General features: G+C 40.0%; 2 protein-coding genes across 3 annotated transcripts in view; both read left to right on the top strand.

Annotated features, from left to right (window-relative positions):
- The window catches only part of LOC145492240 (uncharacterized), a 66,390-nt gene extending 64,950 nt beyond the window's left edge, over positions 1-1,440 (top strand). For both annotated transcript variants that reach the window (XM_081471596.1, XM_081471597.1), the window contains one exon: positions 370-1,440. In XM_081471596.1, the coding sequence (XP_081327722.1) occupies positions 370-428 (59 nt within the window). In that variant the 3' untranslated portion in view covers positions 429-1,440. The remainder of the gene's footprint in view (positions 1-369) is intronic.
- A 6,075-nt stretch (positions 1,441-7,515) lies between these two features.
- LOC145493095 (ras-related protein Rap-2c-like) lies at positions 7,516-15,286 on the top strand. Its single transcript, XM_081472500.1, has 4 exons — positions 7,516-8,567; positions 10,154-10,210; positions 12,993-13,066; positions 13,728-15,286. Exons 1-4 carry the CDS (start codon positions 8,099-8,101, stop codon positions 14,094-14,096), a joined length of 969 nt encoding a protein of 322 aa, XP_081328626.1. The 5' UTR covers positions 7,516-8,098; the 3' UTR covers positions 14,097-15,286.
- The last annotated feature ends 438 nt before the right edge of the window (positions 15,287-15,724 follow it).

Consider the following 15,724-nt stretch of genomic DNA (forward strand, 5'->3'; position numbering starts at 1 on the left):
ACCAAGCTCGCCTGTTATGTCTGCTGCAGCAGATCAAAAAAGGCTGACTCCTGCCTGGTCGCTATTTACGTGTTTTAGGGGAGAGAAGATCGGATACCTTTGTGGATTATGGCGTGCAGGGTGTCATGGGAAGGGTCGAAGGAAAAATAGCTCTTTTTTCCCGCCTCCTCCGAACTCCCCGCGCGCTCTACTCGATCCAGGCCACTTTCTCTTTGAGACAATCCAATCTGACACCGTAAATAGCGACTGGGTACGAGTCTGCCAAAAAGGTACGATTAGAGTTTGCAGGTAGCACGGTTTTTAGTGTATTGAATGGAAGCCTCCGTAAAACGGCCTGATTTTAAGTTCGTCTGTTTCTTTCTCCCTTAGACGAAGATGTACCCATAATTCAAGGCTTCTCGGACGATGAACCGCTGGTCACTGCATAAACGGCTCGTCCGCGGGCCTGGACCTTTCCCGTTTGTGCTTAGTTTTATAAAGCTTAAAATGAACTGTGTCTTACTCTTTCCACTCGAAAAATCGATAAAACCCGTGGGTATAATTTGCCGCATCTCGCTTGGTCATTTCGAGTGGCAATAGTACGAATCAGTTCACTGTAATGCTTAAGTGTTGTAATCTGTAGATAAATTTTGTATGCTTGATAAAATGGTAGGTCTACCGTAACATGGCTCTAAATAGCTATTCGTTTTTCTAGTGTTGTTCTTAGAAACGAGAAGATCGCCTTTCATCGGAATCAATTCCAAATGTTGTAGTCTATAGTGTTTACTTTCGGAGCGGTTTATGAAACCCTTAAAAAGCATTGCATCCTGTCGTTGCAGTTAATCAGAGTGAAGCGCTTGCTGCCTCAGCCAATCGAACGCAACAGGAAAAGTGTAGTAAGGAGAAGTTTTCACTTACAACGCGGTCGTCGTGACGCTTGCGTAGGTAACGCATGTACGTAGAATTCAATTTGCTGATCTCACATTTTTAATTTTTCTTTCATCGCGGCAATTTTCACCGGTGGCACGATTTTTTTTTTCAGTAGATTGCGTGGCCTTTGAAAGCAAAAAACACTGTATTTTATTCTTAATCTCCGTCGACCCTTCACTTCCCAGGAGACACGAATCCCTAGCTTCTCCTAAACCCTGATGTCATCTAAGATTCATAGCGCGCCTTTTTAACGGATCGACAGCTTGGTTGCAAAAAGGGAACAGGTCAGCACAGAACATCTCGCCGAAACCTACGAATAGTGCCAATCAGCTAAACTTAAAGTCCACGACCATTGGGCGATGGTGAAAAAGCGTTTTGATGTTAAACGTTTTTTTCCTCAGTTGAATGGTAGGAGATTTATAAAAAAAACAGTGGTAAGAGTTTTTCAGTAGACCTGCACCTCTTAAAAACCTCTATTTTGATTCGTTCTTGTCAATCTGCAGCTGTTTCTTAGGGCTAGGGACATTGTGTATTACCTATTTTTTCGTTTGGCCAATTATAAACAAGCTTGTAAACGGTGAAGGTCGCCCCGTATTGTTACGATCTTGTTTCTTCAAGGGTTAAGTTGCCTTTACCGCTTTCTCCAGCTATCGTGAAATGCAGTGTCGAATGAGTCGTATGCACTAACAAGCAGTCCCCGGCCTTGTCTTTCTCGTGTCGCTGAGCGTCGCGTTGCATTTTGGTTTTCCTGATCGTTTCTGTCCCTACTTGCTAACTTCTTAGAAGGACTGCCATACACTCGTTAGCGTGCAACGCAGACGTTCTTTTGGCAGGTGCATATCTAGTGATACTGGAAGATAATGCTTGCTTTTAGAAGATAAAAGGTCTTTTAACAGTAGCTCGATGAATGACTACCACGTTGATTTCACTTTTTAGCAATACAAACTGCTAGTGCTTTGTAAATGGAACTTCTTACGTACGTTTTCTTGTAGATAAAATAAGAGGAACGTGCACTAAGCTGGGAACACAATTTGTTACAAAATAGTTTTGTAGATACCGGAAGGTTTAGTTCGGTTTTCGGCGCTTTTTAAATGTAGCGAAGTTTTGTATCGAAGAGGGCACAATTTCAGTTGTCAAGTGTGTCGGTTTCTGTCGTTGGGTTACTTAAAGGAAGATATTCTCGCCATATGTTTAGCCGAAGTTGTGGCTTCGGGTGCGAAAAACACCGACAGCAGACCAGACTTGCAATTGGAAAAGAGTGCTTCAAGATAATTGTTTAACGTATATGAGGTAAAATAAACTTCCCTAGTGCAAATAATCATCCAAGAGGAAAGAGAAAATCTAAGATTTTTTGTTCTTCCTCTTATAGTTAAGATTAAAGGAAGAGATGAAGGTAGAGTAGTTTTGGTAAACATGAACAACTTAAAGTTATCGCTGCAACTTGAAGCGGACAACAGGAGTCGAGCCCACATCAGTGCAATTTTGATCTGGTTTCCATGTAAGACTAATATGCAGTTAGACGGCTAGCTTAAGGTTTTTGTCTTGATGTTTGGTTATGGGTGAAGCTCCAAAACAACTGTATCAAATTCACTGGACACAAAGCCGAGAGCAAGCAGTCAGTTGTGTTAGTTTAGAGGAGCTCAGTCACGGTATTTTGAGTTCTTTTGGCTGCGTAAAGAATTACCTCTAATTGACGGAAACCTGAAAATAGTAGTTTACTGCGATGAAAAAACGCCAAACAGGTAATAGTAAACCATAAAGGAACAAGCATGGTTGACATGGATTACAAACGACCAACTTGAAAATGCGCAAACCATGACTTAGCTCCTTAAACTAAGGTGCTGATCCTTCCGATTTAGCTTTCGATTAATATCGTGACACGTGTGAAACACGAGAAAAAATCGACAGTAATATTGGTGGGTTTGTCTCTCGCGCTCGATCGAGTCTTAAAATAGCCATCTATTGATGGATAGGTGTCGACCTCGCAACCAATCACGTGCCACGCCGTTTGCAGTTCAACAGCTTCAAGTTTCGACGTGTTACTTTAAGTATTTATTCTAAAATCACATAGTTATGTTAGCTTTTTTTATACTACTTGATCTGTTCGTTAATTTTTTTCTCTTAACACGTAAGTTCATTTTTTGACGACGTCCATGGCATGTACTGCACGTGTGTGAGAAGCTTTATGGTGCCTCGTCACACAACACTTTAAGTATTACGTGACATCAGCGTGACCGAGGCGAGGTGTTCAGTAATTGCCTGGTGGGTCTTTTTATAAAACGTCAATTTTGTTCACGAAACGTAAAGCAAATCAAGTGACATTAAATGGTCATTTTATCTTAAGTGTCGCTTCAGCTGGTTTCAGAAGTTATTGTTACATTGCTACTCCCACTCCCACCCTCTCCAGAGAACACCAAGTCTGGGACTGTCTCCTCATTTTCTCTTCATATCAAAATAAAATGTCGAGTTTTTCCACTATTCGGAAATACGAAACTGTGTCCAAATTTCTATGACTATCGAAGATCTTCAAACAACTACACGAAGCTGATTGCCTCTATAGAGAAAGAAATCTCGCAGGCAGTAAGGCCTGCTGTTGAGTTATTACTCGGGTTTCGGTAGGAAAGCCCGAGTCCAAGAAAGTAAACAGTTTTGTCTTGGTCTCCAGAAAGGGGGTCATGATCCCAGGGGTTGCCAGCGTAGAGCGTGGAAACTGAGGATAACAATTGAGACAGCTTGGTAATCGCCCGCTCACTCTTCGTGAACAACATACGCCTTATACGTTCATCTCACATGTAAAGATGTCGAGCGCTTTTGGAATGGGTCTGTCCACGAATTCTTTAACTTGATAGCTAGCCAAATTAGCAAAGTTCATGCTCGGTCTCACGGGGAAAGCGAATGAGCCACAAGTGAGTTCAAACTACGAAAACACCGACAAAACTATGACTACTGACTTAATAACAAAGTATGATGCTGAGACAAACATCTCAGATGTTGAAAAATATCAAGAATCAGTTCCTGAACAGAACGTCGACGAAGGTGGGGCAAACAACAAGCAACTGGATAAAAACGATACTCAACGAATCGGGTCGGGGTCGGGGTCTCTTTTTTTTCTAATTTTTTATTTCTTTGCTTCATTGTTTTTTTTTTGGTTTGTTTTGGGTTTTTTTTGTTTCAATTTTTTTTTTTTTTTCAATTGATTTATTTCTTTAACCCGAACGCCAATTCCTCGCGATTTGTTACAGAAGTGTATCATTGCTACATCTTCGTATATAAAGGAATGAAATGCGGTGGAGTCCATTTGTCAGATACATCACCGCAAACAATTCACGCCGCATTTCAGTCGAGACAGTCGAGCTACAAAACATTCCTGTTAACACAGGCTCAGGTTGTCGAAGGCGAGCGGGTCGAAATCACAGCGCCAAACAACAGCTTTGCAAAAATCATACACACTTCCTTTGAATGTAACTCGTGACTTTGATGTAATCTACCCCTGCTGCGGGGAGGCCAAATTGGTAAACACAAATACGGACTGGATTAGGGTCACGGATTCATCGGTTCCTTTGATGTGCCATGTTCCGAGTGATCTTGGATCACTGATCCTGATCCAGATCACCCTAAAGAAACGCGCCCTTAGTTACACTTCCTGCACGAAATTTCTGCCGTGAACGAACTGGATTATGGAGAGATCATCCATAAATTTGGTAACGTCGTTGAGATAACACCACTTTGAGTAGCGGCTGTATGCCCCAGAAGGCCATTTTCCTCGTTTGACAGCTTCCTCTCAGAGATGTGCCAGTTTATTGACGAGCTGCCCAAAGATGGAACAGCAGGGATTTTGCGAAGCCATCCCGAGCTTGCCGATCGACTGGAGTGTCTTTAACGCCCGAATCCCTAACAGAGCACAAAGCAGCTGTGAAAACTAAGTACACACTGGAGGAAATTCAACAGCTTAAGTATTACAACAGGCTTTACAAAGAGAAGTTTGGGTTTCCATTCGTGATTTGCCCTCTTTTAAACAAGAAAGACACTATTCAAACACGACTGAGCAGTGATGGCGAGGGCGGGATTGAAGAAGTAAAGAAAATCATGCTTCTGATGATGAAAGGTAAAATGGGAAGACTCAAAACTATAGAAATTGATCAGACCGCATTTCGAAGACCTTGTAAGATCGATCTGAAGGGGTTGGGTGTCAGTAAAACGAGGACTTGAGGCCGGAGCAGGGGTCGGGGATTATGGACAGCTCATCCGAAGTCAGATTCTCTTATTTAATGAAAATTTTTTTATTTTGCTTTTGTAACATATTGTAACGAAGTTAGCTTTACTCAGTTCCTCTAAGGCCACATAGGTCACTCCGCGCCTTATGGGTTTAACGCTTCGCATCCCTACGTCTTACACTGTGCATAATAATAACACTAATAGTAATAATCTTGATCAATATTGATTTCTTAAATTATAAGCAGGCGAATATTAACGTTAAAAGCCGACGTTTCGGCGTCATCGTGACACCATTCTCAAGGCAAAGTGAATAAATAATGCAAAGATTTGATTTATATACAGTCTCTGTATTGAATAGTAACAGTAATAGTAATAATAATAATAATAATAATAATAATAATAGTAATAATAGTAATAGTAATATAGTAATATATTCGTAATCGCGATTTCCGCTCTGATAGTTTTGTGCTGAAAGTAAGATCGATCCGCTAGTTGTGTTTCCAAGAAATAAATAACTAGAGTTGTAACTACCGTAAAACGATCATTCCTGTTGCTTTTAACATACAGTGACTGCTTCTTGGTGTACAAGACACTAGACACGTCACAATAGAACACCGCCTCACAAACCTATTGTTATTGTATTCCTTGTTCTTTTGTCCTTTGTTCTCTATTGGTTTACGTCAACTGTGTCTTCTACACCAAGGAAGAGCTCGCTAAATTTCCTACCCTGTCATGTAAACATGAATTGCAATCTCTCTGACTTCTCAGTGACCTACTTGCAAATTCGTTATCCCTTGCAACGGTCGCAGAACTCCGAGATAAACCAAACAGCCATGACAGCCAATGCCTTACCCGAGGCCCGCGTTACTCTTGACCAGTTGGTTTGCACCTTATGTACCCGCATAAAAAACCCTTGTTTCAGGCATCAACTTTTTGTCTTGTTGCTTTCCGCAATAGAACTAGAAAAGACATTTGTCAAGCTTCTATATTCGATTGTCTTGACTGAAATGTAACGTGGATTGATTGTGGTGATATACCTGACAAATTTAAGATAGAAAGTGACACCCCAGCGGATCAACTTGAATCATTTGAACAGTAAATATGTAAGCTTCACTTTTGTTTTAAATATCTCGATTCTGTTGTTTGTTTGTTTTTTTGCGTTCTGTCTCATACTTGTAGAGTATGATTTGATATTGCGATACGAAGCCCGAGTAGTTAATATTTACTGGCCAGACAAAAGCATATAGTTTAGTTCTACATGTAGATCACGGCGTAAAACATGAGCCAGAGCCAAAGAAATCCCAACACTGCTCAGTGTAACCCAGTAAATGAGCAATCAGGTTGTAAGAAACCGGCTCACGTCCACGGGTCTGGCCAGCGGTACCATGCAGTACTACGATAATATAGAATAGATGTTGTATTGACCAATCGCAGCAAGTTTACTATCAATAAGGTAATAGCAATCGGGCATGGAGGCAAAGTGCAAGGGCGGGAAATCAGGTGCAGCCAACATTCTTCACGTGTGTGAGCGCGAGGTACGCGCAAGGGCTGGGCTTGAAGACGGAGGAAGTGAGGCTGTGTGAGAAATTTAACGCATGTGACATAACAATGCTCCTGGTTGTTTTCTGGTGAGGATACGTCATGTTATTTACTAACCCGTATAACATCTCGGGTAGCACCAATGATCAATCTATTCAGTCGCTGGTAGGGAATGAAAGTTACCAGGTCCTCCTAGGGAAAGAAGAAATCTCAGCCAGCGATTGGTTTCCATATATAGAAACTTATGGGATTGAGTTTCCCCCATATCATTACTACGAATGCAGGCCTGCTACGGCCGGATGTCAGTTAAGAGATCTGGATACAAGGATTTTGTGTCTGGCGTTAATCTCAACGGCAATTTGACCCAGAACTTTATAATTCAATTATAAAAACTCTTAAGAGCTCGATAATTTTGCACATTACCATCTTAATGAAGAGAATTCAAAAGGTCACCGCCATTGGAAGAATGCCTATGACAGTGTTAAGAGCAAACACCATAAGTCAACATGCAATAACTGCGATTATTTGATTCGGTCGCAGCTGAAAATGATCACATTCTTTGGCTTTCGTGTCTTTTGTCATTTTTCTCTTATCTTTTGATGGATTCCGGCGGCACCTACACCCTCCAGTTTATCTGCAGTCCTAAAATGTTCTGCCCATTTAATTATGATTCCATTCTCTTTTGTCTAGCAATTCGCAAAAGGAATGACTGATTTTTATCAACAAGTCGTTAACAAAATCTAAGAAAATGTCATTTTTCCGCCCCAGACGCTTAGAAAACATGTCGAGAAGACTTTTCAAACACCACTTTGGGTTACTTTAACACTTTAGGTATTAAAACTGCGACAGATTTTCCAATCGGCTATTAGTGACAAATCTTTCACGAAAATCCAATAAGCAAGGATGTGAAATCCGATTTCTGATAAACGTCACTCTCGAGGAAGACTGACGGGATTAATCTGTGCTTGGAATCTTGTGTGTTAACGACTTTTCTGCATCAAAATCATTAAGAAGGTGTTTTTGGTTTTAACTAAGGCGTTTCATTATAAAAGATCCATGAATTTTTGCCATTTTCGGTTTGATTTTTGATTGATTAAGGGCGGCCATGTTCAATCGTAGGGTCAAGGCACCCTTTAATCACTCTCATTGCGAACAAAAGGGTTTTTTTCAGTCCACTGACTTACACGTCAACTAATTATCTTTTCGCGTGGTCATTTGACTCAGTGAAATTGAAAATTACGGTTAATACAGGCACAAAACATCGTGCAGTCGACCATGAGAAAGAGATAACATTGTTGTTGCGAGAAAGAAAGAAAACAAACAAGTAAACAGTTATCTCGTTCATGATCATAACTTCACAACGGACAGAACATTTCAAGATCATTACTGCTAGAAAAAACGTTGGCATTCGTCAGCTCTAGAGATTTCGTCTACAATGCTTCGAAGACGAGGCTCTGCTCCTGCGGTCGTACTTCAACAACATTTCTCCGAATCGAAAGGCGTCCTCTTCAAAGCGGATCGTATAATTCCACCGCCAGAAGTCCCGAAATTGTCTAAGGCAAAACGCGGAAAGAGAGATGTCGAACGAGGATACAGCCCTCCACCGATTGTTCCTTCTGTTCCTTTGTCATCAGAGAGGAGGACGAATGAGTCACAGCAAGTTCTGGACTACGACAGTTCTTCGCCCAGATGCCCGAGCCCTGTGTCGCCCGGCTCGCCGACCCTGACCAACAAAAAGCCGATGAAACATCGGCCGAAACGAAGGGACAGCGAACCTTTCGTTGCTCAAGCCCCAGCAGCACTTAACACAAGGAACGCTACCTCAAGCGCATTACACAGACGAAGCAGTTCTTTCAGAGACTACAACATTGTTCTTCTAGGGCAGGGAGGTGTTGGAAAATCTGGTGAGTCATCACCTTGCTAAAGAGAACTTATGATATTGACACGTTGGGTCGAGGAATTTTAACAAGACCTAACCACACAACCACATTTTGCAATTTAAATGGGGTGACTTTGAATGATATTTGTGAAAGTACCCCGTGGTGTTTACGTTATATTTTCTCTTTTGATGACAGTTTGTCGTGTTTCTACGTTTCTGTGAGGAAATTTTCAACTTACCTACAGTTGAAATAGATTTAATTTCGGGATTAGAAATTATTTGAATATCAGCTGCGAACTTGTTAAAAACTGAGAAAACAAATTAAACCACAATTAGCCGTAATTATCCCTCACCCGTGAAAGCATTACATGAAACAGAGAAACGTTTTGCAATTTCTAGATGCAAAGAGAAGGGTATATAACAAGAAGATCACGTTTTGGTTTCTAAAGCAGATTATCAAAACTTGCCTCATCCCATAAGCAATGTTTCTTTCGCGGGTACGCGAGATCCTAGCGATATACAACATGATATGATTGCTTGTTTATGTTAAACGAGTAAGTTTATTTATTCAATGGTTTGCTTTGATACTTTGTTACAAGTGGTTACTCAAGCACGGATTCTTAAAGAAAGGAATATTTCGGTTTGTCTTGCGATAGAGTCGTATAACAATTGCTTTCGTAGAATCTTTTCGGGTTCTGCTTTCACTGAAAAATTCTATTTTACTTTGTTTTTCAAACACAATTGAAAAGGTGAATATGCTCAGAATTCCGCAAAAGGCACGCTAGTATTGAAAACAGCGACATTCTAACATGGCGAAGTGGACCAAATTCTTGCGGGATATATAAATAATGGTGATCTTTTAATAGTAGGTCTTTACAAAAGAAGTCAGCCGACCTTTACAGATATTTTTAGCAGCACAAGAACGACTAAATATTGCTAACATGTGGTGAAAACGTTTACCGCTTGCGCAATAATTTGCATTGATAAGCACGGGATCGTTCTCACCCTTTTTTTGGCGGAGTAAAAAGTAGTTTTCAAATATTTATCATACCGGTGTTCAGTTGCAATTGTTATCAAGGATCAGTGAATCTCTGTTTGGGTTCTTTTGTTCAAAAGGCTTTTTGTATAATTGGCTTATACTCGGGAGAGCTCGTTATTATCAGGAGGATTTCAATTTTTTTTTTTTTTTTTTTTTTTTTATCAAAATGGTTAAAAGGCAATATGACGACATGAAGCACAATATTGAGTGGCTAAGGAAGGTCGTCCGGCCCTATCCCCCACTCGGGGGCAAGGAACTAAGCGAGGAAGGTCGTACGCTGAAAAAAATCTCATAATCCATTGAAATAATATCCGAGGATAAAATTAGAACCTCTTGGAGCTTTAAGACTTTTGGAACTTTTTTTAACAATCTCGTCTTTTAATTCCTTTTCGCTTATATGCTTACAGTTATAAGCTGATTACGATTGTTTTATTTATATGTAATTGGCTTGGTCTAACTAGCACCTTTTGTGCCATATTCTATTACTGAATTTAAATAAGTCTTTGTACTGGCTGGGGTTTGTTATCAGAAAACTTACTTTTGCTTCCAATTCTTTTAATTTACTTCTGTAGCTTTGCTGGTTCGATTTACAACGGGACGATTCATACATGAATATGACCCAACACTGGGTAAGTAATGGCCTGTTTGTTTCATTGATTGTTTGATTGTTCGTAGCGTAGAGAAAACCTGCTTTTGTGTACCCTTCATGTGTAACAATGAACAGCTTCAGATCTACAATGAGAGTACTTTTCCTTTCTCTCTCTCTCTTGGGTTTTGCTTCGGAATTTAAATGACTCCGTTCCGATCTTAATTTCACGATGAACGTCAGTGACATTGACGCAAAAGACATCGCGTGTCTGAGTTCTTATAATCTAAACGTAAATTGTCCAAGATGATGTATGTAGTTCACACGTGTGTGGCTATGATTATTCCAGGTCATGCAAACTCATGTTATTTTGGGAAACGAGATGTTATCAACCACAAACACGCAACGGGCAAGGCATGCGAATCTACTCCGTTCATTATGCTCGTAACTGGAACAGTTTCGTTGAGACTATCTCGCCTTCTCTTTGAGCACGATGTCTGCCACAACATGCACACTTTTTCTCAGTTTTCCTTACCGTAGCACGAAATATTTCTAGATTGCAATTTTGCGATATTTCTGAGTTTCCTTTTTGATCCGCTCAAAAGGTCCCTGTAAAACCCCAGCAATATTTCTGCTCTTTTGCTTTGACGCCCGACCTCAGCTTTACAAACTCGCTACAAAGCATCAAACTTCAAGTGGGTAACAGCCTGTTCCGTCTACGAGACGAACCTGATGGGAATCATGGTAGCCGCATTCATCTTATTGGACTAGATATTTGTTTTGATGAATACAACTACCATGATTCCCTGTAGGTGCGTCTCGTAGAGGTAATTGACCATTAGCTAAGTGTTTCACTTGCTCGCCAAAGCTGCCCAGTGGATACAGTGGTTTCTACAGAAACTAATAACTGAATGATCAGTCCCTGCAAGACAATTTTGCGCAAAACTTTACTCTATTATAAAGAGGAAGAGTTATGGTGAGAACTGATGCGAAGAGGAAAAAGGTAGTAATAGCTCTGATAATGCAGTCCTTCTCAAAAACAAAAAAAGATACGCTTATATTTGTCGTCCAAATATTGATCACGTGGCGCATTTCTAATCTCTGCAGAACAATAACTATGGATGACGTTAAATGAACAAAGATGGTGAATTTTTTCAAGTGTAGTGGTTGCTTTGTCAAATGTAGCGGTTAAGCCTTTATTTAGAGGTACTTGCTTGAAAAATCAAACGAATGTACTTGGATGTCATCACATTTTTACGTAGGTCACTGATAATCACAAAACTTGATTCCCTCCAACAGCATCGCAAATCGAATCGCGGAAACGGGTCTAGCTAGATAGAACGAGCCCTCTCATTGGTCAAACGTGCCTCGCACACTACATTTCGGGCCGTGCCCAATCTCCTCCCTGTCTCTCCAACTCGCAAAAATTAGGTCCGCAAAATATGAAAAATTACAAAATTAAACTCCTCCAGACATTTTGTGCCACGCGGTGTACGATATCCATACCAAAAGATTCTATCAGTCATTTCAATCAGTAACTTACTTGTGACGACCGAGATCTCTTGTCGCAAATCTCTCTATTTAGAAAAGATTTTTAATTCAGCTCACGAGTACAGTCTGAATTTAATTCAGTACACATTTTCCTATGATTATGGTGGATTATGAGTCATGCAGATTGCCATTACAGGGCAGATTTTAGTATCTCCAGTTTTCAAAATAGAACTCAGTTCATGAGCAATGTTACAGCAATGACATTTACGTTCGATTTCCACTTAATTGTGCCGTTGAAGCTTTTCTTCAGCCGTAAACTGACCACAGGGAGAGTCAGTACAAGATTCGTTCACCCCATACATGTGCCGGCGGACTGTGACCAGTTGCCGAAACCAAAACAGTCTGGTTTTGCTAACGACGTATCTAAGTCAAGCGGTTGATAAAAGCAAATAACAATTAAAAACTAGCTATGTCTGTATGAAAAAAAATGTGTGGGGCCTCCAGACAAAACACTATCCGTGATAACCAGATGTCTCAATGAACAGGGATAACTTACTACAGCGAACTTGAATGTGGTGTCCTGTTGCATGTTCTTTATTGGAAATACTCAGCTGCTTTACAACGTCTGTAGATTTGCTTAAACCAGGTACATTTATCGCTATGTACCCTATGAAGACGAAAAAGAACTATAAACATACTAAAATAAATTAATAACAAACAGACCGGTCTCATTTCATTTTAATTTAATTAGTTTTCTAATTTACATTATCTCATCTTTTTTAAAAAAAAAAAAAAAAAATCTAATCAAATTTACAAGTTATTTTACAAATGTCCTAATATACTATTTAAGCTATTGATTAATTAAAGCGAGGGAAAAAATGCACCCATAGAAAGGAGAATGCATTCTACAATCTAATTTACAAGTTATTGTTTACAAAAGTCCTAATGCGTTATTAACAAACCATTGAGTTCGTTAGTCGCGGAGAGCAGAAAGCGTACAAAAAAAGAAACGCACACCAAAAGAAACAGAAACGGAAAAAAAAAACATACACACATGTACGTGTCGTGTAGTTTTAGTTTTTGCTTTGGCGTTTTATATTCTAAGATTTGCAGTGAGAACATTGTATTTACAAGTTGATCTGTGATTTGCATCTGCTCTTCTCTGTTGATAATTTGTTTTAAGGAATGCAATGAAGACTTCGAAGTAGCAATTTTCTTTCTCTCTTGAAGCACAATAGACGTAATACTTGGCGGTTGTTGCTGGCTCAGCTTAGTAATTTCATTTTGTCAGTAGTCTGTTTTCATTTGTACTCAAGTACGTTTCGTTGTCGTAGAAATGACGTATGATATGTGCGCTGAAATAGACGAGGATCCCGCTATCTTGCACATCACCGACACAGCTAGCACGGTGAGTTAACGTTGATGCAAAGAGTGACAGACGTCTGGAGGGTTTGCTTTTCAGCAGGTTCCTTGGTGGGGATAGGGTGGGTAAAAGGTCTCCTTGCGGTGGACAGGGTGATGAAAATCCGCTAGTCAAGAATAGCGAGACTGGGGACGAAGGAACCTGTGAATTGTGAAGGTGATCCGTCTCCTCCTCGCTGACCGGTTCTCCATTAAAATCTAAAAGGAACACCTCCGAGGAGAAGCAAGGGGTATTTTACTTTGTTATTCTAGAGAAATGACAGACACTGGTATCACACAACATGGCAAAAAATCCTCCATGTTTTTGTTGTTAATCAGCGGTGATTCAAACAGTTTAAGTGTTTTAAGATGTTTTCAATTTAAAACATCTTTCTTGTTATACTAAGTTACCATTTTTTATTAACAACCCATTCTGTTGTTAGTGCCATTTTATTCCTGAATCAGTTTGTAATTTTCCAAGTACATTTATTATGAATCGCGAATCAAGCCTCCCAGAAAAATACCCGCCGAAGTGAATTTAATTCCTAGTTTGTTTGTTTTTTTTTTTTTGGACTTTTTGCGCACTGCTACGAGGCTGAAACTTAAAACCCTCGAAATGACTTCGAATACCAGGCAAACATCAAACATCAGTTTATCTTTACTTTCAGCACGAACCTGTATATCTGAGCCAAAACGAGGGTTTCATTGTAGTGTACGCCATCGACGAACCACGTACATTCCAAACAGCAAAACAACTGATCAAGCTCATCCGGGAACTAAAGAAACAGCGAAGCCAACAAACTGCCATAGTTTTGGTTGGTAACAAAGTGGACCTGAGTCACACACGAGCGGTGTGCAAACAAGAGGCCTTAGAGTTTGCTTCGGAATATGAATGTTTCTTCCACGAGACGTCGGCAGCTAACGATATCAACGTCAAAATTATTTTCCACGACGCTGTCAGACAGTTACGAGTTTTTCAGTTGAACAAGAAGGCAAACGGACCCATGAATTCCATTAAAAACTTCTTCTCGCGATGAGGTCGAGAGTAACCAAGCGAAAAGACGTCAGTTGAGGTGCACCGCCAAAGACGCAACGTACGTGTGTTTTTCTGGATTTCTACCTCATTTCACCATGGCATTTAATTGGCAATACACGACGCAGGGCTGATTATAACTCTTAATTTGACTCATCAAGCCCAAGTAGATAATTAATTTAATTAACGACTTCGGAAAATTATAATCTGTGGGCAAATCAGTGACCGCCAACGCTTTTCCAAAAATGGTAATTTCGAATGCTTCACGCGTTCAACATTGTCCAAGAGAAAACTTCCAAGCTCGTCTCTTTAACCTGCGAATAAAGTTAGCAGTCAAGACCTGTGTGACCTGTACATCAAGGTCAGTGGAGTACATCACTTCATGGCTGCAAATGCTTTGGGATCACTTCTTAATGTGACTATTGAGTTAGCTATAGGGTTTACGACCTCTACCATTGTCACCTTTGTGGGCATTTTGTGACTGCGAGCTAACCATTGCATTGTACATATTTCGCCATTTTCCACATTCATATTCAGCCATATTCCACAAATGTACAATTTTCACATCACTTTTTATAATTTTAGTATGAAAGAATGCGTAGGTAGGGGCCTTGAGCTCAACAAGACCGAAAAAGCTGTCCGAAGCTGCTAATACTCTGGGCTTTCTAGCTACAGGGTTGGCAATCTCTTACATTGCCGCCTTCGTGAATAGGTCGTATTCGTATTCCCGGTATTGAACCGGAACTAGCTTGCAATTGAGGCTAAGGCTGGGTGTCCTTTCAAATACAAATGGGGCCGTACGAGCCTCCACTGCAAGCTAGTTCCAGTTCAATACTGGGAATATGAATACGGCCTATTGTGCCCATTCTAGTCAATGACTGTAAGCTTACCCTTACACCTTACATATACTTTGCCATTTTTAGCCATATCCACAGGCGTACTATTTTCGAAAGATCCTGACTTCTCTGGTTGAGACCGAAGCCTTCACGTTATCACACAACCATGAGTAATTCAGTCAACGTTGAATTTCACGGTAAACCAGCATACCTCTTTTAATTTTTTTTATTATACAAGTTTTCGCATTCCTTTATTTACAATCCCTTTACAGATAGAGCATTAAACAAAACAAAAATAAAGTTGTTAATGTTGCCAGTGTGTAATGAACGTTAGTTTGGAAAAAGAAATAAAATTATTGTTATATAATGACGTTCTTGAGAATTTAGCTGTATAGATTTCACTTGATGAGACGGTTTGGCTAATTACACTCTTTTTATAAGAATATCGAGGCTGAGATTTGCGAAATTTTAAGAATAAACCCGAGGCTGAGATTTTGTGTTGAATATGTGTAAATCAATACAATTATATGTTTTTAATTTAACTGAACCATATAAAATTTGTCTTTTCTTTAAGCGGTAAAGTTAGCCAAAAAGCAACAAAAATAGCACTAGCTGTATGTTGGATGTTAATAACATTTCTGCAAAAAGTTATGTTCGTCACATCAGGCTTTAATGCCTGCAGGCTGGCTCCAAAATTACTTTAACACCATCCAGACACCAAATACATCCAAAAGCAGAAGCGTCAAGCGCTATAATCTAAGAATATTCAAATAAATATTTTCCGCCTAAACTCGAC

This window comes from Orbicella franksi, chromosome 7 (assembly GCF_964199315.1).
Source record: "Orbicella franksi chromosome 7, jaOrbFran1.1, whole genome shotgun sequence".
Taxonomy (NCBI): domain Eukaryota; kingdom Metazoa; phylum Cnidaria; class Anthozoa; order Scleractinia; family Merulinidae; genus Orbicella; species Orbicella franksi.

Coding starts and splice junctions, on each gene's coding strand:
- LOC145493095 (XM_081472500.1), top strand. CDS start 8,099: ATGCTTCGAAGACGAGGCTCTGCTCCTGCGGTCGTACTTCAACAACAT. Junction 8,568..10,153: donor GGGAGGTGTTGGAAAATCTG/GTGAGTCATCAC, acceptor TTACTTCTGTAG/CTTTGCTGGTTCGATTTACA. Junction 10,211..12,992: donor TGAATATGACCCAACACTGG/GTAAGTAATGGC, acceptor TCGTTGTCGTAG/AAATGACGTATGATATGTGC.